This window comes from Protomyctophum bolini (genome assembly GCF_963924005.1).
Source record: "Protomyctophum bolini genome assembly, chromosome: 17".
NCBI classification, from domain to species: domain Eukaryota; kingdom Metazoa; phylum Chordata; class Actinopteri; order Myctophiformes; family Myctophidae; genus Protomyctophum; species Protomyctophum bolini.
Window position 1 is genome coordinate 17,167,471 of NC_137878.1, and position 22,914 is coordinate 17,190,384.

Genomic DNA, 22,914 nt, shown 5'->3' on the forward strand with positions numbered 1-22,914 from the left:
TAGATCCGCCCAGGTTCTTTCATTGGTTAGTGTCGCTGCAGGTATGATACTTCATTGGTTAGTGTTGCTGCAGGGATGATCCTTCATTGGTCAGTGTTGCTGCAGGGATGATCCTTCATTGGTCAGTGTTTTTTGTAGGGGATGTTCCTTCATTGGTCAGTGCTGCTTCAAATGAAGCCCCCGGCCCCCAATGACACAACACAGACAGAGCACTTTACATAATATCTATGCTTTACATCACCTGTTATTTATGAAATACAATTTACATAGAATGTTGAGACAATAAGTTACCTGGCGTAGAAAATAAAATGCATTATGGCATTTAGAATGTAGAAGATATAGTAGCCTATTTGTGAGTATACGACAACAAAAAACTCCCATAAAACAATGTGCAAACAGTGCGATAAAACTAAGGTTATATTATATTAGCCAATGGAACCATCTGTACCGTGGAGACCTCTAGACCTGCACATGTAAACAGAGTTGCTACGTGCTACCTTTAAAACATTTTAAATGTGAGGGTTTTTGTATACTATTTAAAGTTTTGAGAAAAAAGTCCAAAAGTGACTGCAAGATGGGTGCTATTTTTTCAAAAAGCTTTAGGCCTATACCCTGTATAACGATGCATCATGTAACAGCTGTTTACACAATGCTGTACCATCCTGTATATATTTTTATTATATTTTGACACGTAGCCTATGCCAATAAAGCTCCTTTGCATGGAATGTTAATTGTGTCAAAACTACTGGACCTAATAATTTGCCAACATTTCTATTTACTGGAACATGGCTAAGTGTAAAGACGTCTAGCAGTTCGTAAAATTAAACACACTCAACTCAAATAAACTGTTATTTGGATCATTTATTCCACATACAGGTGTCTTGGAATTGAAATAAAATAAAATGGAGAGACTAACAGTCCCCCCTGAACATTTTATATTGTAGCCCATCATAATAAACATACATATGAAGGATGAGATGACAAGAGTGGCAAAACACAAAGGTCAAGCAAATGAGAAACTTTTACCAAAGAGACAACATTCAACTCAGGGAAACATACACAAGACTGCCACACAAAAAACAAAAAAAACAGGGAAGACAAAGGGACCAGAAATTAAATAATGTAAAATTAAGAGAAACACTCAAGGTAGGAAGAATATGCTGCAGACAGAACTCGGGATGAAATAAAGGTTGCATCAGAGATTCGATGACAATGGCATAAGAGACAAATATAAAATGATGTAACCAAGGACATAGAAGAGACATTCATTGATTTGCAAACAATCACATTCACAATAGATCCCATTTCTGTTTTTTTTTTTTTTTTTTAATTAGCGAACAATAATAGAGAAGTAATCATGAAGAGAAGAAAAAAGAACATTCACAAACAGTAAAATATAGAACACCTGATATATATTTTTTTAGAACACAATACTCCTTATTGTTATATATTCCTAATGTCCAAGTCAGTCATAAATTCCTCAAGATTCATTCTTGTTTTAAAAATCACCCTTCAGTTAATGTAGGAAAAGCTTTTTGACAAAGCTCTCCCAGTTTTTAAAGAGGTGAATTACAATAGAGTTGGATTTAAGTTACCGGTAAAGTCTGACCTTTCATGTTTTATTAGTTGGTAATTTGCAAAAGGAGGGAGTGAATATTTTGCTATGAGGAGAGAAAATGCCGATCCATGCCACACTGAGACTCTGAACTGTTTCTTTATAAAGGTTCCAAAGCCCAACTCAAACTAAATGGACGCAGTTGCGACCTTCTTAGCACTATGGTGTCCTGACAGATGTTCTCGCTGGAGATTGACTGGGACTCTGGTCAGAGGGATAGTAAAATTCGTCATGCTATGTCCCGCTGCCATGTGCAGTCTGTAACCATCTGGAGTGATTACATGCAGACTATAATTCTGCAGGATAAAGAACAATACTCATCAATCCAGCATTTTTAGCTACCCAACAATATTTTGAAGAAAATAACTTAAAATACTTGTTATTCAGATACAGTAAAAAATAAAAAATAAACCCAGTTATAGTCACAAAAGACCACATTAAACATCTTGAATTTTAAAAAGGCAATGTTCCCCCACCTGACACCTGTGTATACCTTAAAAATCTTAGTCATACAGTAAGTCTTGAAATTGCGTCAAAGAATAGAACATGGTTGCAAGGGTGATAATCCACTGTTTTTTTATTTCAATTGAAGGGGAGGGGGAGGGGTGTTTATATATTCCAGATATTATACACAATCAAAAGGAGATGCGGGAGCGGGACCTTAGTGCACTTTAATTGGGGCATATATGGGTTGCATATTCCGAACAGCCAGGACTGCCAAAACCTGACTGCCCACAGTGCACTGTTGCGGGGGCCATCGTTGAGAGGGCAAGGCAGGAGAGACAGCATGCAGCCTTGGTGGAGCCCAGTCACTCCAGATGGAACCAGAACTTCCTAAACTCACTGCTTATTGCTCACTCGACCAACCAGGACCCCACCCACACCCATCCTGCCACCCTCCACCTATACAGTTATGATTCTGTATCAGGGTTATGTGTGTATTAGATTATGAGGATACTTCTTCAGTTGCATATCAAGGCAGAGGATACATTGTAATACTGGAGGGTGGTTGGCCACAGACAATATCGGCCCAGTGGTCAGTTAACTGACTAACCCATTGTTGTTGTTGTCTTTTTAACTCATAACACAGCGACAGGAAGGAGGGGGAAGATGTTGATGCTGGTGGGGTAGGAGGGGGGATGGTAGGTGTGATAGCTGAAAACAATGAAGAGAGAAGAAAATGGGTGTGGCGGTGGGATTAAAGAAGATAGAATACAAGTTGTTTGCAATAAAGCCCAGAGGAATGTGCTATGTGACATGGCATCTCTCCCTCCCAAAGATAAGACTTGTGAGAATGTGAAAGCACTTGGTTGGCATTATAATGAAATCAATGCATGTTTGAGAAGCTTGTCGGGTTTTCACCCTACGAAAAGCATGGATTTTGTCTGTGCGCGCATTTGCAATACAATTGTTCTGCTTGTGTGTGTGTGTGTGTGTGTGTGTGTGTGTGTGTCCATGCGGGTGTGTTCGCTGGTTAATATAGAAATGTGTGTGGCGATGGGGTGCTCATGGCTGTTTCCTGTGAGAATGGCAGGTTGGGGAGGGTGAGAGGTCAGTGTCTGGGGTCACAGTGGGGCATGAAGTGAGGTCAGATCCGAGGCAACTGCTTCTCAATGAATTCCTTTACAGCTGCCATCTCCTGCAAAAGGACAACACAGATGTTGGAACACAGTAATGACCAAATGAAGAGTAGAGATGAAAAAATACTAAGGGGTATTTAGGACCATTAAATCAGAGCGCCCAGTGATTTGCAACAACAAAGAACATTTAGCGCTATCCCGGATGTAGCTGAATAGATGTAGCCAAAACACCCCAGATGCGATTGACAACGGGAGGTATGATTAATTCTAACGTGACGGGACAGCGATGGCACGTCTAAAAGATATCTTTGATTAGAATTGGATGGAATTATTTAGATCAAGAGTTATTCACGTTTTAAGATTTTCGATGTGATTCGCTAAAATGGGGGGGAATATTTTGGATGACGTCCCAACCGGAAATTACATCGAATGTTGCCCAACATGCGCTCCCAGCCTGTGGAGCGATGTGATCGGTTTTGATATCAATAAATCTCTGTCCTTTAATTAATCTCCGTCCTGAGTGCTGGGTGTTACTAATTGATAGGACGGAGAACTCTGTTTATGACACTCAGGGTGTTAAGATATTGGACTTTCACGTGGGAGACTCAAGTTCGAATCCCGGGCGTTACATTGGTGCTGTGACCTGGATCGGGTTTCCCTGTGGGAGGAGGTCAAAAGGGGGGTGAGTGTAGCAGAGTGGCTCAGAGCCTCAGCCTGATGGGCTCAAAAGTCTAATATCTCCCCCTATGTCCATAGGGATATCCCTTTGGTCTAGTGGGAGACCCGAGTTCGAATCCCGGGGCGTTACACATATAATAGCAGTATAAGTATGCTGACCACTTGACATCAGTCCTTTGTACCTACTGTTTTTAAATGTCAGACATGATGAAATGCATTTCATCATGTCTGATATCAATTATATATTATATCAATTTTAGGGCAATACCATTGTGATGGTGTGCAGGTCTTTATGCACTTGTGCATTTTTTCTGAGGACAATAATATCAAAGATCCCATAATGCAAGTATAAAGAGAATAACATTTTATATACATTGAGGATTAATAATAAATATTTTGTTGATTTACCCCCAACAGGCAGACTTGCGTGACATCACACTTAAGTGTGTCAGGGCCTCTACACACATTACCTGAGGACAGGAACTGTGGACGAGGCTTGGATAGGTTTTGAAGGTGAGCTTCTGAGGGTTGACTATGCTCTTGAGCTTTTCTGCTGTCATGGCCCCAAAGTGCACAGGGATCATGGGGTCCATCTCCCCATGACACTGCAGGATGGGCATGTCCTTGTTAGCACTGGCACTTGCCGCCTGGAAGAGAGGATGACATACACATACACAATGTGTGATTTGTTGAAGCAAAACTTGTTCAAGTTTGAACACTTAAAAGCCCTACAGTATATACTTTGTTGTACATCAAATAGTGAAAATACTGATCCGCAAGAGCTTCTAGATATGCCTTTTGCAGAATGGTCGTGACATGAAATGCGCAGAACAGGGACGCTAGGAAGCAATGGTTAAGATTCAAGTGGCACAAATGTGAACAGATGCATATAATTTGGGAGACAGTGCATAATAAATGCTGTACAACTAAAAATAACTTCTTGACAGCACACTATAGTATGTCTCTAGTATAGAGCTTCGCAGTCCCGCCTCCTACCAGGGCCCAGGAAATGATTCCCCGTTCATTTTCAAAAAGTATTTATTTAAAGACCTTTTAAGCCTCGTACAAAGCCAACTTGACTGAGAAATCACGACAACACACACAATAATTAGAAAGAAGAAGAAAACCGCAGGTTACAACACTTTTTTTGTTGTTTTTCTTCTTTGTAATTATTTGTTCGGTTCGGTTTGTTGTCATGATTTGTCACAACTCGAGTTGGCTTTGTCCGCGGCGTAAATGTCTTTAAATAAATACTTTTTGAAAAGCCTATGAAAAAATTAACAGGGAATTTACTTCTGGGTCTCACGGTGTCATGAAAGGGGGCGGGACTGCGATACTCTACTGTTAGAACCACTATATGGCTGCCAAGTAAAGCCATGAACTGTACCTGTGGGAAGCTCTTGTGAAGTGGTAACCAGCAACTGAGAGCCACAACACCAGCCAACTGCTGCTGGCAAGTCAGTGCAGTATACAAGGACAAAGCTCCACCCTAAGGAGGAACGATGGGAATGAGGAAGGATGTAAGACATTCACTACATTTAACAGGGTGTATTGTAGAAGTTATTCCAATGGAATATGGAAAAGAAAGGCAGCATATAGCTCCCCACCTGAGAGAAGCCTCCAAGCAGGATACGGTTAGGAGGGATACCATTCTTGGCCTCGTGGTCAATTATGGCCTTAACTAGAGGACAGAAATAGCATGACATTTTCTACAAAACACTGGCAACCACTGGGTGTCATCCAAGAGAAGAATTGCATGGTGCACATCAGAATTTCAAACAAACACAAGAGGTACAGATTCTCATAATCTCATCACAAGGACATATGCAAATGTGATAGAGCACCCCCTAGTGTCAATGTGCAATGTGCCCTTTTGAAAAAAAATTAAAAACATAATTTTCTTTGGTGACATTGATCAATTCTTGATATATTATTTAAGGCCCAAAATCTATAAATCTCACACTATTATGGCAACTGGCCGGTTCCACGCGCTGCACAAGGTGCCCTTCTTTTCACTTGAGCACCTGCCCCTCTAAATGTCTGTGCACGCCACTGTGTAGGGCTGGGCACTATTATTTCAAACCTTTATGATTTATGCACTGCCCTCAGTTCTGACAAGTTCTGGTTAGCCTACTGAAATTAGACTATATGAGAAAATGATCTTGGTGAGCAGATCCGTCCGCTCTAATCGACAATATATTTTTGTTTTTACTTTAGCATGTACAGCATGTACATATTATTTTAATAGGCTGCTCTGCTGTCAGTTTGTTTGTCCATGTTTCCATGATTGCAAACACAGCTATTTTTATGTGAATGTGCACATAGCTTAATTGTGTATACATACAGTAGCTAGAAAATTGTAGGTTGACATAACAAGTTGATTGCCACTGTTGATTTGCCCCCCCCCACACACACACACACAATTTTACTAAAAATGTTGTCATCTTGCCAATTCCTGATAGTCCCCCAATTGCATGTAGTAATGGTCACTGTTGGGTCATGTGTGTGGGTGTAGAGGAACATGTGTCCTCAAGACACTTGAAGTCACCAGACAGTAGTTTAACTGGGAAGGCATAAGTCCATAAGTATGGAAGAACATACTATTTGCCATAGTTCTTCGCCCTACTGAAAAGGCAGTCACACTAACAAACCTGTAGGTGTCACTAGTACAGTGACAAAGATTGCCTTCCACACCAGGCTTAAAACCCTTGAGTCTAAGGGATTTGACATCTCCTCACTGAATCTTAGCAGACGCATTATGCACTGACGGGCAAGAACTTTACCTGAGCGCCTGGGATTGTTAGGGTGAATCCAGATAACAAAATGATATCCTGGGCATGTTTACCATGCTTCATAGAACTGGCCCTAGGTACATTTTCAGCACATGAATCTTTTCCCTCATGATCCATTTCCAGAGTGTGATGCATACATACAGCAACCAATTGTTGTTCTTAAACACTTGAAACGTCAAATAGTGAAATGAACCAAACAAGCTAGCAAACCTTGTAGATCTATTTTTCCCAAAATGTGCATGCCTATTATGACATGCACAGGAGGGACGCTAGGGTTCATGTGGTTATTTGACTGGATAAAGATTAAGAATGTTCCACCAGTTTCGCCACATATTCTTTAGAACATATTCAGAGAATACAGCTTTGTGAGTCTAGTCTATATTGAAAGAGTTTAGGGTTTACTACCACAGATCATAGATATGACCTCTCTGTCTCTCTCAAACACAAATTTTTATTCTCTCCACGTATGCATGTACGATCCATTGACATCAGTGTGGACTTAAAAATAAATCTTAAGACATACTGCATTGTTTTAGCATTGCTAAATCTTTATCTTCCTGTGGTAGTTAGGTGTGGGTTCGTGTTAGCTGCATGGGGAATGCCAAAGGGTGGTGGCAGGTGCTGTGTAGACGTTATAAATGAATACAATTATTTCTCACCTAATTCGCCTGATTTCATAAGTGGTGTAATACCAGAGTGCCGACTCCATTCACTCCAGCAACATGCAAATTATGAAGTTTCTTTTCAGTTCCCGGAATTTGGGAGTAAACACTATATGGATCAGACCATTTGTGGGGCACTTTTAAAAGGTAAAGATGTTTAAAGAAATTAATATTGGCTTAAAATAAGCCAACAAGGCAGTTCAACCAGCTGTTCACACACTAATATCTTTTTAAGAGATTGATTTAACCCATTTTGGACTGAGGCCGATTCTAAAAATGCCTTGAAAACATGACTTAAGTTTTCTGAAAAACTTCAAATACCAGCATCAAATATTTTAAATACTGTACAGAACCCCAAGAGGTGTTCCCGTCCAGAAGGGTTATAACACCAAAAATATTTTGAGCTCCAAACTTTTATTTAATGAAGAAGAGAATCCTCTTCTTCATGAAATAAAAGTTTGGAGCTCAAAATCGGTGCGTGAACTACATCTCCTTTCATCCATATGATAATAGCCATCTTTTAGTATGCTAAACCTGACCATCACACAGTGGGCAGTGCATGTTAATACTTAGGCAGAGGTGTCGGGAACAATCCCTTGTTAACGCCTTTTGTTTTGTTAGGCGAGAGATAGCAGCATGAGATCGGGTTGAGGCGGTTCATCTACAATTAAACAATGGTAGTGGATATTTTCCTGAGTAATGGCTTCGCGGACCACCAACCAACTGTTTAGGGCAGAGTCCCCCAATCTGTGGACCCAGGCTGGGGAACCTTGCCCTAAGTAGTCTAACCATGTCAGTTTCCTTGTTCGTCTACTCGTTTTCAAAGTGTAAATGTAAAGAAAATGTAGAAGATTCACTCTCACCACTGTTATATCGCCACCTACAGTATAGAGTTGTAGAATTCTGTACAAAATCTAATCCAGCAACAAAAGTGGGGGTATCTGGCACAAAATATTTTGTTTTGGGCGTCTATGCTGTTTTTATATAAGTATATTAAATTATTATTATTATTATGATGAATCCAAAATAAAATAAAACAAAACTAAGAATACCAGAAAAACTATTCCAAGGGAAACTCACTGTTCTCTGCCGCCCTCTTGATTCCTGCTTCATCCTCTGGGGAGTCAGGGCTCAGACCCATCAGATCAAACCTACTCACACATACCAAGAACCGCCAGCATGTCAGTAAGCTAATACATACAATTGGTTATTGTCAATGATTGAATTATGTGTGTCTATTGTGGTTTCCAGGCAATCAACAGAGTGCAGTGTTTTGCTGCAACGTCGCCTTCTTTTCATGATGCCAACTCACCACGAAGGCATTGCCATCTTCATATTGAGAGTGACAGGGATTCGGGGCCTGAGGATACATAACAGTAGTATGAGCACAAACGGTTGGAGGAAAACGATAAATAAAGAGAGTTTAAGACGGACAGAGAAGGGGTAAGAGCAAAAGAGAGGAAGACTAATGACTTGGTTGTGTGCCATGTCGCACATCAATTATAATAAGCCTAATAACGTATCGCAGCACAATGTGTTGTGATCTTGTCAATCCGCTGTTTTCAGTAAATTTTTTGATGTTAAATTAAACATGGCAAGAGCACAGACAGAGGAGGAGATTAACAGGCTAACACTGCAGCTTAGTTTATCCCATAGTTCAATTTTTCCAATGACTGAGTTAAATTAACACGCAGGATGTTGCTATGTACCGGAAGCCACTACACAAACATCACTGATTCATTGGGCTGGTGCAGAATTCAAGGTGGCTGGGCAGCACAGTGCTCCACAAGCCCCTCTGGTTCAAGTGCAATAGAAGTTGGAATCCCTGGGGACCAGCGACTGGCCCAGAGCCGGCCATGGAAACAGACTGTCAACTCATAAAATGCAGGCGGACAGACACAGATCAGAGACAGACTTACGCATGGGGGCAGATGTACTTGACATGTGGCAGCCGGATCGCCGTCATGGCGTCTGCCCACCCGTGCCTGAAGGACAAAAAACTGAGATTTATTTCTCATTGAGTTGGTCTGCATAAACTACAATATAATGCATGTTACAAGGCAATACATAGACTGTGAAAGTAGGAGCATGACAAAAAAAGCAGACCCGTCTGAACTGAGTGGTGCTGTGGGAGGCTAAGTGGGAGGCTACTTTGAATGAAGCCATCCACTGACTAAATAGCATGTGACAAAGCAGGTTGTTCATTATCAGTAGTAGGTTTATATAAATCATTTAATCTAACTGATAAGTCAGAAAACATGCGTCAAGGTGTTCATAGGAGGCTTTATGTACAGGAATTGTAGTAGTAATAACTACTAGATCTAAGTAATATGAGCTCACCCTGAGTCTCCCAACCCATGTAGAAAGATCACCTGATAAGAAAAGCAGATGGGAACATCTTTACAAATAATTTCAGAGCACATGCAGTCATCCTGATTACACGCAGGTAGAAAAATGAGTTATTTCTTCACATAGTTCAAAACAGTGGGTTGCGCTGGTTTGAGTAACAGTTCAAAAGAATAAAAGTGTTTAAAATATTACACACACACAGTCATCCTGATTACACACGGGTAGAAAAATGAGTTATTTCTTCACATAGTTCAAAACAGTGGGTTGTGTTGGTTTGAGTAACAGTTCAAAAGAATAAAAAGTGTTTAAAATATTACACACACACACACACACAGTCATCCTGATTACACACAGGTAGAAAAATGAGTTATTTCTTCACATAGTTCAAAACAGTGGGTTGTGTTGGTTTGAGTAACAGTTAAAAATAATAAAAAGTGTTTAAAATATTACACACACACACACACAGTCATCCTGATTACACACAGGTAGAAAAATGAGTTATTTCTTCACATAGTTCAAAACAGTGGGTTGCGCTGGTTTGAGTAACAGTTCAAAAGAATAAAAGTGTTTAAAATATTACACACACACACTTAAGAATAAAGACAATCGTTACTTGATCCAGCAGCAAATAAGGTTTTATGGTCTACCTTTCTTTGGTGTGAACTGTGAAGAACGTTGTATTCCCCCAAATAAATATGTGTAGGCACTTAAATGAGTCCCATTCACTGTTTATTTTGCCTTGGGAGAGCCCTCCCATCCACCAACACATTCTAACTCCCAAAAAGAATCGGGCTTCAATTCAGAGACAACATTTAACACAAACTCAATAAACTCCTCTTTCACGGTCTGTGAAAGGACAGTAGTTAATTCACAGGTGAAGACCACTATACGATGGTTGACAAGATAGAACGGATTGGGAGTTTGCAGTGCCATCAAATGATATAACACCGTGATCTTTATTGCCGTCACCTGTGTACAGCTGTACAACTAACATAAATTACATTTTGTCAACAGGCGCACGTGTGTGTGTTCATAGTACATTCAAGATTGGGTGGTGTTTGATAGGCTTAGGCTACAACCGCTGCATAATCCATTAATCCTTATCAGAAAAGTCGTCCGTCATCTGTATGATGCGGTTAAAATTATGAATAATAAAGCATAAGAAATTATTAAAAATTGTAAAGCGAGCGGTTTCCACACTGTTCTATTAGTAAGAATCAACCAAAGCTGAAGAGGGATTATTGAAGGAGCATTTTGTGTGCAGTCTATCTAGTCTGCCATAAATAAGACTTTTTTCCTATATTATATAAGCCAATAAATTATATGAAAGTTGTTGTGTAAGAAACAAAACCATCCAATTATTATTAAATTGTAATGGAAGATGGACTTAAAAGAAATGGGTTGCTTGACACATGCACGACACAGAGCAAAGGGTCAGCTTATGTTACTAAGGAAACAATGAGTGACTATGAGTCAGTATTTAAAATGTCTGTAGTGTGAAACTGTGGGTGTGAGTAGCCAACGTACTCAGGTGTCAGACGTGTCAACTACCTTTGTTTACTTGCGGATTGTGGCCTTTTTTTGGTGTGTAGCTTGTTTGACTTGAGTTACGGTCACACATACATGTTGAAGAGGTAGCAGACCAAATATACAGAGGCGTCAGACGCATCAACCACCCATTGCCATGTTGCGGATTGTGGGCAGTTCTGGTTTTCTGGTGTGTGGTTTTGTTTTACTTAACGTTGGGAGTTGTTGTCTCAATGAAATAAAACTACAAGCTAATAGCCTGCCAAGTTGGAACAATGCACTTATTTCCTATTGGTTGATGTCTTGACGACGGCTCAAAGTTCACTAATGTTGAAATCAATGCTTCAGACACGTTGAAAGCTGCACCCATCAAAGTGAAGCTCCACCCCTTGGCTCCAATAGAAGTCAATGGAACTCTGAACTGAAGGCCTGGGCACGCATGATTCAAGGGCGGGTCTCTGTCTAGAGACTTGGTAACGCCTCAGCTGACTCACCTGCCTCTGATTGGTCAGAGCTTGTTGTAGTCAATGTCAAAAACAGTCAAAAATGGTGGCGCCCTGTGACACCGCTGCCGGCAGCACTACTTTCTAAAAACACACTTTGAGAGTGTAAAATTAAACTAAATGGACCCATACGGGACAGAGAATGACTGAATGAATATTCCAAAGGTGCACGCGCGACAGATAATGCTCCAGAATGCCGCCTTAATAAAAACACATTTATAGACAATCCTAAATTAGAACTATAAGTACCCAAGTGTATTTATTGTCCTATGGATACATACCGATACCGTCATCAGTAATACAACAAAAATACTTAACTTAACAAAGAAATAACATTATGGGAATATGGGCTGTGTAACAACAATATGCCATATTCAAACTATACTAATTATAGTAAACTGATACTATTATACTAAAAAGGATAAAGATTAAGGGAAGAGGCCTTTTTACCGTACAATAATGCTTCAAGTTTATTTTGATCAAAGATCTGCTAGCGTGCTTGCCTATGGATATACATACTGTTGACTTTGTCATCAAGACTCATAACATACAAATAAATTACATGAATCAGTGCTGCAGATCACCTCGGAGGAAAGTCTGGTAAGAAAGATGGCAGTGTCGGTAGGCCATTCAGAGGCAGGTGGGGCTTTACCATGTCTAGAGACGGACGTAGTATCTCCAGCTTCCCTATTTACTTCCATTTTATGAGAGAAAAGGGCCATTGACGGTGCTAAAGCCTGCGAAGTCTGACGCGTGTGAAGAGTTGGGTTCAACAACATTGCTGAACCTTGACCGGTCACCAACCAATCAGAAGCGCCTTGCGTTGACCTCACTTGGCAGCCATTTGCTTGTAGTTTTCTTTCAGACAGCACTCAATGCAAGTCAAACAAACTACACACAGGATAACTGGCATTCCTGCCAGCACTGATGATTTGACATGCATTGCAGATGTGTTGGCTGAAGCGCATGTGTGACTGTAGCCTGACAGTCTCTGGGCTGGGTGTGTGAGATAATCAATGCACAAGGGATAAGTCAGCTATCCCCAGACATACTCAGGGAAGAGCCGATGTAATGTACTTCAGGGAAGAGCAGATGTAATGTACTTCTGCTCTTCCCCGAGTGTGTGTGGGCATAGATGAAGCCAGAAGCCATATGAATAGAATTAAAGTAGCCGAGTCTCAGGGATATTAATGCTTAAATAACTTTTCTATGGTCTTTGTTTGTCCAGTTATCTTCAGCTTGCAGAAGGATTTTCTGTGTTGGCTGTGCTTGGCGCTACATGGCCGAAGAACAAACACAAGTCACACAAAACCAGGTGTCTACAGCAACCAAGTTGCATCCTCAACCAATAGTGACTTTAAGCAACGACAGCTTAATGCTGTGTGGCTCTTAGCTTTCTAAGTTACCGTATCATATAAAGAAAGAAAAGTGAAGGTGTATCATGTAAAAAAAATAAAAACTGTTAACTCACTGCAGCGGTCTCCTTCTCCGTCCCAGACACCGTCACAGCCTCGGCGAGCAGCGGCACAGACATGTTGTTGCCACACATACACTGTAAGGGGGGCTGGAGGACACACACACACACACACACACACACACACACAGTAAAGACTGTCAAGTTTACTGATTACTTCATGAGACTATTCCGATATTTCAATCAGTCAATAAATAGTCTGTGATATTAAGTCTACCAGATCACAATTTTGACAACAGACTGGTGACACAAGTTCAGGTAAACTGGTTCTTTGGGTGTCAGATTTGAGTCATGAGGCTTTTTCAGCCTAAAGCTGAGAAATGAGCTCACAGTGCATTGTAGATTGTAAATCGGTAACTTTTTTGAGGCCCTCCTATGCCCAGCTTTGTGTGTCTGTGTGTACCTGTACCTAGGGATGGGTATCGTCCGGTCCGAGTCCGGTTCTGCTTATCGATTCCGGTTCCTAACGGTTCCCTATTTCGGTTAAAAATGGTATAAAATAACTTATTAAAATGTTTATTAAAAATACGTTTTATTCCTATTTATTGCCTTAGTCGATTTAAGACATGTAATGAATAGAGTAACATATTATCCTTTATTCAACCGTATGTTGAGGATAAGAGTGACAAGAACACATTTTGACGACAACAGAAAGGCTATCTCAGACTGAGGAGCACTGCAACACACACACACACACACACTTTTTTATATCATTAGGCCTATATTTGCTCTATATGTGCATGTACAATTCAAACTGTAGGATTGGTTATTGTCATGGAAGGACCGAAGTGATTCTTTCCTTTTCCAACTGCGTGCGTTAGTGTGTTGGGAGTGCAGTCAGAGCTTTCCCCATAGCAATGATTTGATTAGCTGAGAGCTTAAAAGTGAGGCTAAAAAATAAGGACAGAAAAGTGAGGACGCCAAATGTGATTGGCCGGAATGTGAAGATGTATGATAAGAGTGCCACTCACTTCACACAAGTGTGATTTTCTCATTCAGTCAGGCATAGCATCAGTGTCTGTGTCTGTGTCCAGTCAGTCATGGGATGAAATGATGGAACACAGTAATGTGATGTTCAAACTCCAGAGCGACGATAGCTCATTGAAAATATGGAACATGCATTTTGTGCATGTCTCTTCAACCCATCTGCAGTTTAGGGCTTTAGGTCTAAATGCTTATAGACAATGCATGTCAACGCACACATCTGTGTGACAGTCTAAACTAAACATGGGTAGCTTATCAATACGGCTATTCACACCCCCACCCCCCTGGTGGCCCTCTTGCCAGGACGGACACAGCACAATGGCGCCCAACATACCACACACTTTATGGAAGTGCTTTTGAACTCAAAAGGGAGTCACGGCACGAGAGGTGAGTGACTGGGCGTGGGGCAGGGTGTGGGGGATCTGCAGTCAGCAAGTTGCGGGATTCATTAACCAACTGAAACATACTTCACTCCAACTCTGTAACCACTAACCATGTCCAATATTAAATGCATACGCCTGCAGATTGCCTGTTACCTAGTAGCTACTATTGAGTCAGACACTCAGCTGATAACAGCTTATGATCATGATTGTTAATTTACAGTAAAACGCTGACAGAAAAGGCCCTTGCCTGTTTATTATCTATACCCTGGCCTTTCGTTTGATATGATGGGCAAGGGAGGGGTAGGGCCTTAAAGTGTATTGCTGTCTGATTGGTCAAGTGGCAAACTGGCGATGGAGACAAGGAAGAGATTAAAACAAAAAAAGGAGAGGTTAATGTGTACTAAACACCAGACATGATTATAATGAATGAGTGTTATAATACCCACACTGCAATTAAGGTTGGGATTTTAACCCCTAGCCATAAGCAAGCCTAATGATCAAAAGATGTTTGTCCAGCAGCCACTTTGGTAGGAAGCCCGTAGTCCTTTACCCAGCCTAATTTGACTAAATAACAAGGAAGCCAGGTCAATTTTGGGCCACTGTGGCCAGAGAGAATGAAAAAGATGTAGATATGCAATTTCCAGTGTGCGACACTGTTGTACCACAAAGTATAGTGGTGTAGAGTATCGGAAAGTGATAGCTGTTGGTACTGCAATAATAATGAAAGAAAACTAACAGAAGAAAACTTTGTGTTGTCTAACTTGTCTCTTCTTGTCTGCTAGTTTGTTTATTGACATTGGCCATCATCTGTTTGGGAATGTAAAAATAGCAACAGAATGCTAATAAATTGTATTTATAAGGCACTTTACATTTGTCATGAAATGAGCCTTACTACAAAAAAAGGAAAATTACATAACTTACCTACCTAACTTAAAGCCATATGTTCTTATTTAATAACTTAAGAATTGGTTAGAATTATATAATTATTACTAGTATCAATTTCAATTGAATAAATAGATAATGAGCTAAACTAAAGTAAAGACCCAGAGGTGGGGATTGGGGAAGATGAATGAATGAATGAATGAATGAATGAAAACTAATGGGGATGATAACAAAAATGAACTGGCACAGAACAGTACCTAGAGTAACTTTCTGATTGGTCAGTGATAACAAGTAGCCGTGGCTCTCATTCCTATTTAGAGTAGAGGTACCATAACAGTTTTACCGTTCCAATAGCCATTGATGCAGTACATTAGTAAAATATCGGTGTTGAGCTCTTATCCATCTACCTTACATCGCAAGTCTATAGATACATAAGGCCCAACAGGCCTGGTTGGGTAACAGCATAAAACAGAAAGCACTATGTGATTACTGAGCCATGTTCTTGGAAACAAAATGACTCTCTATCCCACTGCTCTGAGAGATCTAATAGTTCAATAGAGGGCCTGTTCAGAAGTGGCATGTGTGCATATCCGCGTGCCTAGTCTAAAAAGAGCTCGTCTTTAAAAAAATATATAAGAAAGGTTTCGTTCTGACACACCAGTGTAACTCAATCTCTGACTTTATGCCATCACTTAAAAGCAGACTAATTCCATTAAACCACCGTGGGCATCTTATGGTGCTGCCCTGCTTAACCTTCTATATTGGTGCTGCAATCGGCCACACACACACACACACACACACAGACAATTATAGTATACCTACCTGCCAAGTTATGCTTCGCCTAGGTTGATTTTGTGCCAGCAACAGCAAATAGTGGAAATGTACCTTGCTATGACTACAAGTGCACCTCGCGGCATGCCATCAAACATTTACGTGCGTGAACCAAGGCCTTTAGAGAGAACATCACAAGTCAACATGTATGCAGCTGACTTGAATTTTTATTCAACACTAAAATATGTGCAGCCCGTTTGACGTCAAAGGATTGAATTTAAACAGTTCTGCTTCCAAGCGCGGCACACACACAGGCCATTGTGTTTTAGCGTTATTATTGATGACCTGCTGGTGTCTTAACAATGGTACCGCTTCAGCAGCGCTATTGATACGAGACAATGAGTGACAGCCAGACCACACAAACTAACCTAGCTGTGTGATGGTGGAATGCCTACAAACTACCAGCTAACCTAGCTGTGTGATGGTGGTTTGCCTCCACAGTAGCATTATGACCTTTCAAAGCTACAATATCAGTCATAGGGAATATAGGAAGGAGGTTGGGGATGAAGAGACAATGGGGGTGAGGAGGGAAGCAGCTTAGCTCGCTGGTGGTTCACATTATGCGACCCATCGCCACTGATGGAATTTAGCAGGAAAGGATCAGTGCAAAGCCTCTAGTCTAGTAGAGCTGGATAGAGTAACATCACACAACAGGCCGGCTTATTCTACACACAATGGACCGTGCTAGTAGTAGTAGTGGTGCTGCTGCTGCTAGCTAACACACACAATTTGTATTGTTTCCTCCCCGCTCCCAGTTTTCCGCTTTCGGACAGGCTACGTTCCGAATTAGAAACTGAATTTTAGAACATTCTTTTCCCCAAGTGGAGCCCATTTGGACCTTCTAGAATCGAAGGTCCATATGTCTTTGGTTCGACCAGGGTAAAGTGGAAAAAATTAAACCGCGGCCCGCTTAGACAAATTCATACACTCACCGCTTGCTGTCCCAGTTTACAACGGAACTTCCGCTCATGGCTCATGGCGCACAGGGGCGTGGTTTTGCTTTAGTGATGTCACCATGGAGCCAAGCCTTTTCTCGCTCTCATATTCATGTCATTTATGCACAGGGAGACAACATGATGAGCCATCTAATTCTAAATATAATTTGTGAGAATAACTGCGTATCGTACTACAATGCACTGTGTTGTCTGTTTTCTATTGTTTACTGAAAAACGTCACGTGACGGTGCCACACAGAGAAAAACACTAGCTGTACTGATACTGCATGGTCAGGTAGAAGCCAAGGTGTCATTTAAATCAGATATATTTTGAAGTTCAGAGGAAGCTTAGATTAATATGAAGAAAAACAAATAATCTCAACTGAAGTAAAACATTGAATGAAATAAAAATGTTACATTTCTCTTTATTCCAGAGATAAATCAGTAGCATTTTAGAATGAGCTTCCATAGAGGCTTTTAACAAATTCCCAACCACAACATTGCTGATATACTGTATATAAACTTGCACGTCCTGGAAAGTCCACAGACAAGCCGCAGCAGACCGCACTGTGACACTCTTCATTAATAATGCAATGAAATCATGAGTCAAATAACCCTTAGTAAAGGAGAAAGGCACACACATTTGAGGAGAAGTGATGCTTTTTCACTTGTTTTTGGCCAGGAAGTTTGGTTAACCAGTTCTACCAATTGTGTCATTATGTAACTCTGAAATCTTTCTTTAAAATATTAACATACAAGAAGTCTACTCATGCGTACTCTGCATGAAAGGGAGAGGGAATGGACTTCTTCTACTGCAACTTGGACCAGTTCCAAGTATGTGTCTCAACTCTCAATAGTTCACAAATGCCTGAGATTATTCTCAATTAGATTTCCCGGTCGACATCAGAAGAACATGTAAAACAGACAGTTATTTTCAGGCTTCTGTTAGTTATTCATAAAGTTTATCTTGTTATTCCAGACAAAGGGGGAAGCAAGACCTTGACCATGGCTTATTATGCAAGGTTTTGACTAAAGCCACCCCATAAATCACTAGGTGGCGCAAAACATCCATTTAGACTAGTCAGTGGATTGAAAGTATGGTGGGGAGATCTGATCTTTCTCTCATTGGCAGTTCATCTCATACTCTACCACTACCACATAAACAGTTAAATGCTATATACTTTGCTGTACGTAAAAATGCACATGTTATCACAAGGCTAGACGTGAGCTTGTAGAGCCGCAACTTGTAGATCTGCTATTTTCACCGCATGTTAACATATTTGCCAAATGACATGCCCAGAATAGGGATGCTAAGGTTCATGTGGTTAATAAAACGTGATAATAATAGACTTAACAAAATAAAGTAACATTTTCATGCATTTATTTACTGATGGCATGGCCCACTGCATTGAAGCCCTCACTTTTTATTCCCATACTTACAGTAGCAACAACTCTAGGCACGCCTGAACCCTTCCAGTGTTCAGTGACAATTGCTAAATGCAAGTTAAACCTTAGCCCACCACTGAAAAGAGTCCATTCAATCTGCTAATGCTAATGTGCAGCAACACCCACTTTTCTGACTTCATGGCCCGTGTCATTTAATATCGACACTAGCAGTCAGCAGAAGCCATCACACATTTTCACATCCTCTGGCCCATCTTTCAGGAGATGAAATTAGTTTGCGGGATGATGCTCTCCACTTTGTGATCAGCAGGGTTAGCCGAGAGCTCGTAATTACATATGGTAACCTCATGTCTGTAAGCCTGGGAGGAACAAGAAAAGACAGAAGAAATACTTAGCTGAAGCTATAAAAGAAAAACATGTTAAATTAGCAGATGAATGCTGAATGCCACAAACAACTACTTCAAGGGAAAAGGCCCGCTCTACTGTACTATCAGACTCAGTGTATGGAAACTCCACTCAAGTCTGATGTAACAGCAAAATGGCTGTCATATGAATATGGCAAATTACTAGCTATCAGATTGGATTAGTCAACTGCAACAAAATATATATGGATTATTCAGACACTCCCCAGATGTAATGTTTGGACAATGTTTGTCCTGCAAGAACATGAACAAACACACTTGAAGAGACTCTCACACTGGGACTCACCTCAGAGTACTCTCCCCTGAGTCCAATGTAGTAGACCCGAGTGGTCTCGTCACCAAAGTTCTTTGATATATGGATGGACAGGTGCTCTACATTGGAGAAGCGGGCAATCCTAGAAGTAAGGATAAAATGTATAACTGATTACTTCATTCAGACTTCATTTAGTGGAAAAGATAATCTGGCACAAACAGGGCCTATACGTTGTGTCATGATCGAAGGAATCCAGGGAAAGATTGTACTACTTACGGTTCAAGAGCTATAAGCAAAAACGTGCAGTGGGCTGTTGTAGCGGCACCATGAGGAGATTTGAAAAATGTGGCATGACCTTGGTTTAGCCTTAGCTTACCCTAATGTACGTGCAAAGTTTCCCAGCAAACAGGCACTGCATTCATGTTTGGCATTTTGTTCAAAAAGGCAACAAACTTTGGAAGCCAATCTTAGCCAATCAGAATGGAATATGAAAAATCTGACTGATCCGTCTTGATCACATGACTTTAAAGATAATGTGTTGTGTGTAGCGATTTGCATGATGACAAAATCAGTAGGAGTAATATTATAAAGAAATGTTTTGCCGCTCCTGTTTAAGTGTGGACTTGATGTCATATGTAGCCTATCTGAAGAAAGAGAGGATTATACAGACATTGGAGATGGAGCCACATGGAGGGGGGAGGGAGGGAAGAGGGGTGGAAAAAAATATCTTGGGAATTGCACTTGTGTCCTATGAATACATAGGAAAATAAAAAGTGTTTTGCCAATGACCAAGACCATAAGCGGTTATGCAATACTGCATTTCTCTGCTTCTGTACTTACTTGGTTGGGTACTCCAGCTCAGCAAGAGGATCTCTGTTGAGACGAAATGCTTGCTCAGGTTCTCTCCCTGTGTCATCAAAAGACATGTGGGGGATGTTCTTGTACCTAGAATACAATGACAACTATGGTAGAAAAACCCATTGCAACTGGCACCATTAAACTAGAAAGGGTGTTTTTCTCTTTTTCTAAATACAACCGGTCACTGTTATGAAAGTAATGCACGTTTGACTGACAAAATATCAGCATTGAATGTTCAACACACTTTGACAGGCTGGAATGGCTTAGGGTTGACGACAGAGTACAGCATCTTGCAAATGGGTCTGGTCCACAAGATTCGATACACCACCAAGATACCCATGTACCTGTCTAAATACTTCCTTAATATCAACGAAGTCCACAACCACAACACCAGAGGGAGTTCAACAAACCATGTGCAACGCAGATTCGGCACAAATAAGGGACTAAATTCATTTAGCTCCTATGCCACCAAAATGTGGAACGCCCTACCAACAGTCATTAAGACATGCAAACTGGCCCCTGTAAAATATGAATCCCGCCCCCACTCAATTTTCCCCGCTGGGGAGAAAGGGGTTTCCCCCATTATTTACCCCCTCTATGATGATTTCCTGTTTTTGGCTATATAGAAGTGTATATTTGTACGTCTCTAAATGTTATGAATTGTAAACAAGTGTAATGCTTTATTGGGTCGTCCACTCACAGTTGACAGTTTGTATTGAGTTGTGCTTGAAATGTACTGAAATTCTACAAACTGTTAATAAATACTTAATTTCATTCATTTATGAACCCGGGAGAAGCCCAACAATCCAGAAACTCACAGTCGTACTTCGGCTGGGTGGGTATCATCGTTTTCTCCCGAGATGATGATTCCTTTCAGTTTTACACTTCCTGTAAAACTGATAGACAACATTATTCCTTTTAACTATAGAATTGTGTGTATGGGAACATCAGGATTGTGTAGGCATTAGGCATCATGTCGAATCTAGTAAAAAGCCAGGACAAAACAGCTTTGGCAATGTAAATGCATAATTTCTTTCTTATGCCAATAAACTTCCTCTTTGAATAAAAATCCCCTTGAATAATGTATATAAAAATGTATTGAATATATCGCTGATACAGTGGCCTATATAATTATTGTTTTGGTTTATATTTTGTACATTATGTATTTGCCCTGCCACAAGAGTAGCACTTGATTTGTTGTATATTTCATAGGTACTTTGAGGTGAATCATGGATGTATTATTTGCTGTTCTGTAATTTGACATGTACGATGTAGCATTTAAGTGTAATTTTTGGCCTTTTGGCCAGTTCCCACTTGTAAAAGAGACAGTGTCTCAATGTGTTTTTACTGGTTAAATAAAATGTGTTTGATATGATGATCTTAAAACGCACGGGATGTTGAACAGGAGCTCTTCATCTGCATCACTCTCAACAAACTGCAAGAAGAAATACACAAATGTTACTTAAAAGCAGCAGCACAACAGAAGTATAGGTACATAATACAGAAATTGTGAATTCCATTGTTCCACTGCTCCAACTTGTTTTACAACCTTTCAGGCAGTGAGCATGTGTAAAACGTCAGTCCCGGTATATCCAGGACATTGTACTACATAAAGAAAATGTAGAACTAGGAATAGATGGATTTTCTGACATCCAACCATGAAACTATAAAATAACAAACAATAACGTAAAAACACTATTATGAATTAGTACTAGCTGTTATGTAGCAGTAGTGTAGTCTTCAAGTTGAACTCTGATGATCTAATACCTAGCCCAAAATTTGAACTCTCGTAGATGTATTTATCGAGTCTGACATTTGAAATGTCAGAATCGATCAATACATCTACGAGTATGTATCCCCATATATGGACCAGCGCTAGTGTAGTCTGTACACAACAAAAACAGCCGCCAGTTTACAGAGGTAAAAAATAATAATCAAGATGATACATTTGTATTTTACATGAATGCCTACCTTTTCCCGGTCTTTGCGTTGATCCCAGGGTTTGAACACTAGTTTCCCGTCCCCATCTCTACTCTCATTGAGACACTGCATCTTCTGCACATCTATGCGCCGATACAGTCCATACTCCAGGCCCCTCTCTGCGGGCTCATGCTCTCCCTCACACCCGCAGCCATGGCTATGTCCTCCTCCTCCACCACCGTGACCGTGGCCATGACCAGACATTGTAGATGTGAATAAATGTGTAATGTAACGTTAGCGTGGGCGGCTGGTGCTATTCGAGATGTTTCCAAAGTGTGGTGGTCAACAAGTTTCACATTGCAGCGTGAATGACGCTAGCCGATGACACACCGCAAGCTCAGACACAAATGTGATGTACCCATAGATGTACCCCGACAAACTTCTTGTTTGGAATTTTCAAAATAAAAGCGCACCTTTAGCAATCTTACTGCAGGCACATAGCCTCGGTCCCAGGCTTACTTATCTGCGAACAGAAAAGCCTGGACAGACACAACGTAAGGCAGAGAAGCTATAGGCGGATGTATCCTCCGGAATAAACTTCTTTGGAAAGGCCAGACATTTGTTCCGAGAGGACCGGAAATGTTGTCAAACAAAACAAGCCGATATCCAATCGAAAGGCACGCAGATGAAACGTGCTCTCCGATTGGCCCGCATCACGGTGTCAACAAACGTCATTGCTGTCGCAAAAACTGCCATAACATCCGGATTCCGCAGTGCTTCGGGCCAGTGACTGTAGTAGTGTTTCAATAATGTAACTGGTGTTAGTGGTGTACTATACAACTATAAAAAAAAGGACACAACAA

At 40.7% G+C, this 22,914-nt stretch overlaps 2 protein-coding genes across 3 annotated transcripts; both read right to left on the reverse strand.

Moving 5' to 3' along the window:
• Nucleotides 1-843: 843 nt before the first annotated feature.
• Nucleotides 844-17,204, reverse strand: lypla2 (lysophospholipase 2). 2 transcript variants are annotated; one of them, XM_080788133.1, is made up of 10 exons: nucleotides 17,193-17,204; nucleotides 13,178-13,270; nucleotides 9,668-9,699; nucleotides 9,247-9,312; nucleotides 8,640-8,687; nucleotides 8,408-8,478; nucleotides 5,481-5,554; nucleotides 5,261-5,362; nucleotides 4,344-4,520; nucleotides 844-3,254 (listed from the first exon to the last, which is right to left on the reverse strand). In XM_080788133.1, the coding sequence occupies exons 2-10, from the start codon at nucleotides 13,253-13,255 to the stop codon at nucleotides 3,204-3,206; spliced, it is 699 nt and encodes a 232-aa protein (XP_080644259.1). In that variant the 5' UTR covers nucleotides 13,256-13,270; nucleotides 17,193-17,204; the 3' UTR covers nucleotides 844-3,203. The 2 variants fall into 2 exon arrangements, with proteins under 2 accessions (XP_080644259.1, XP_080644258.1); XM_080788132.1 differs by lacking the exon at nucleotides 17,193-17,204 and adding an exon at nucleotides 13,590-13,654.
• Nucleotides 17,205-17,601: 397 nt separating this feature from the next.
• pithd1 (PITH (C-terminal proteasome-interacting domain of thioredoxin-like) domain containing 1) lies at nucleotides 17,602-22,653 on the reverse strand. Its single transcript, XM_080787507.1, has 6 exons — nucleotides 22,103-22,653; nucleotides 21,523-21,566; nucleotides 20,950-21,027; nucleotides 20,114-20,218; nucleotides 19,307-19,415; nucleotides 17,602-18,957 (listed from the first exon to the last, which is right to left on the reverse strand). The coding sequence occupies exons 1-6, from the start codon at nucleotides 22,313-22,315 to the stop codon at nucleotides 18,856-18,858; spliced, it is 651 nt and encodes a 216-aa protein (XP_080643633.1). The 5' UTR covers nucleotides 22,316-22,653; the 3' UTR covers nucleotides 17,602-18,855.
• Between the last annotated feature and the right edge of the window lie 261 nt (nucleotides 22,654-22,914).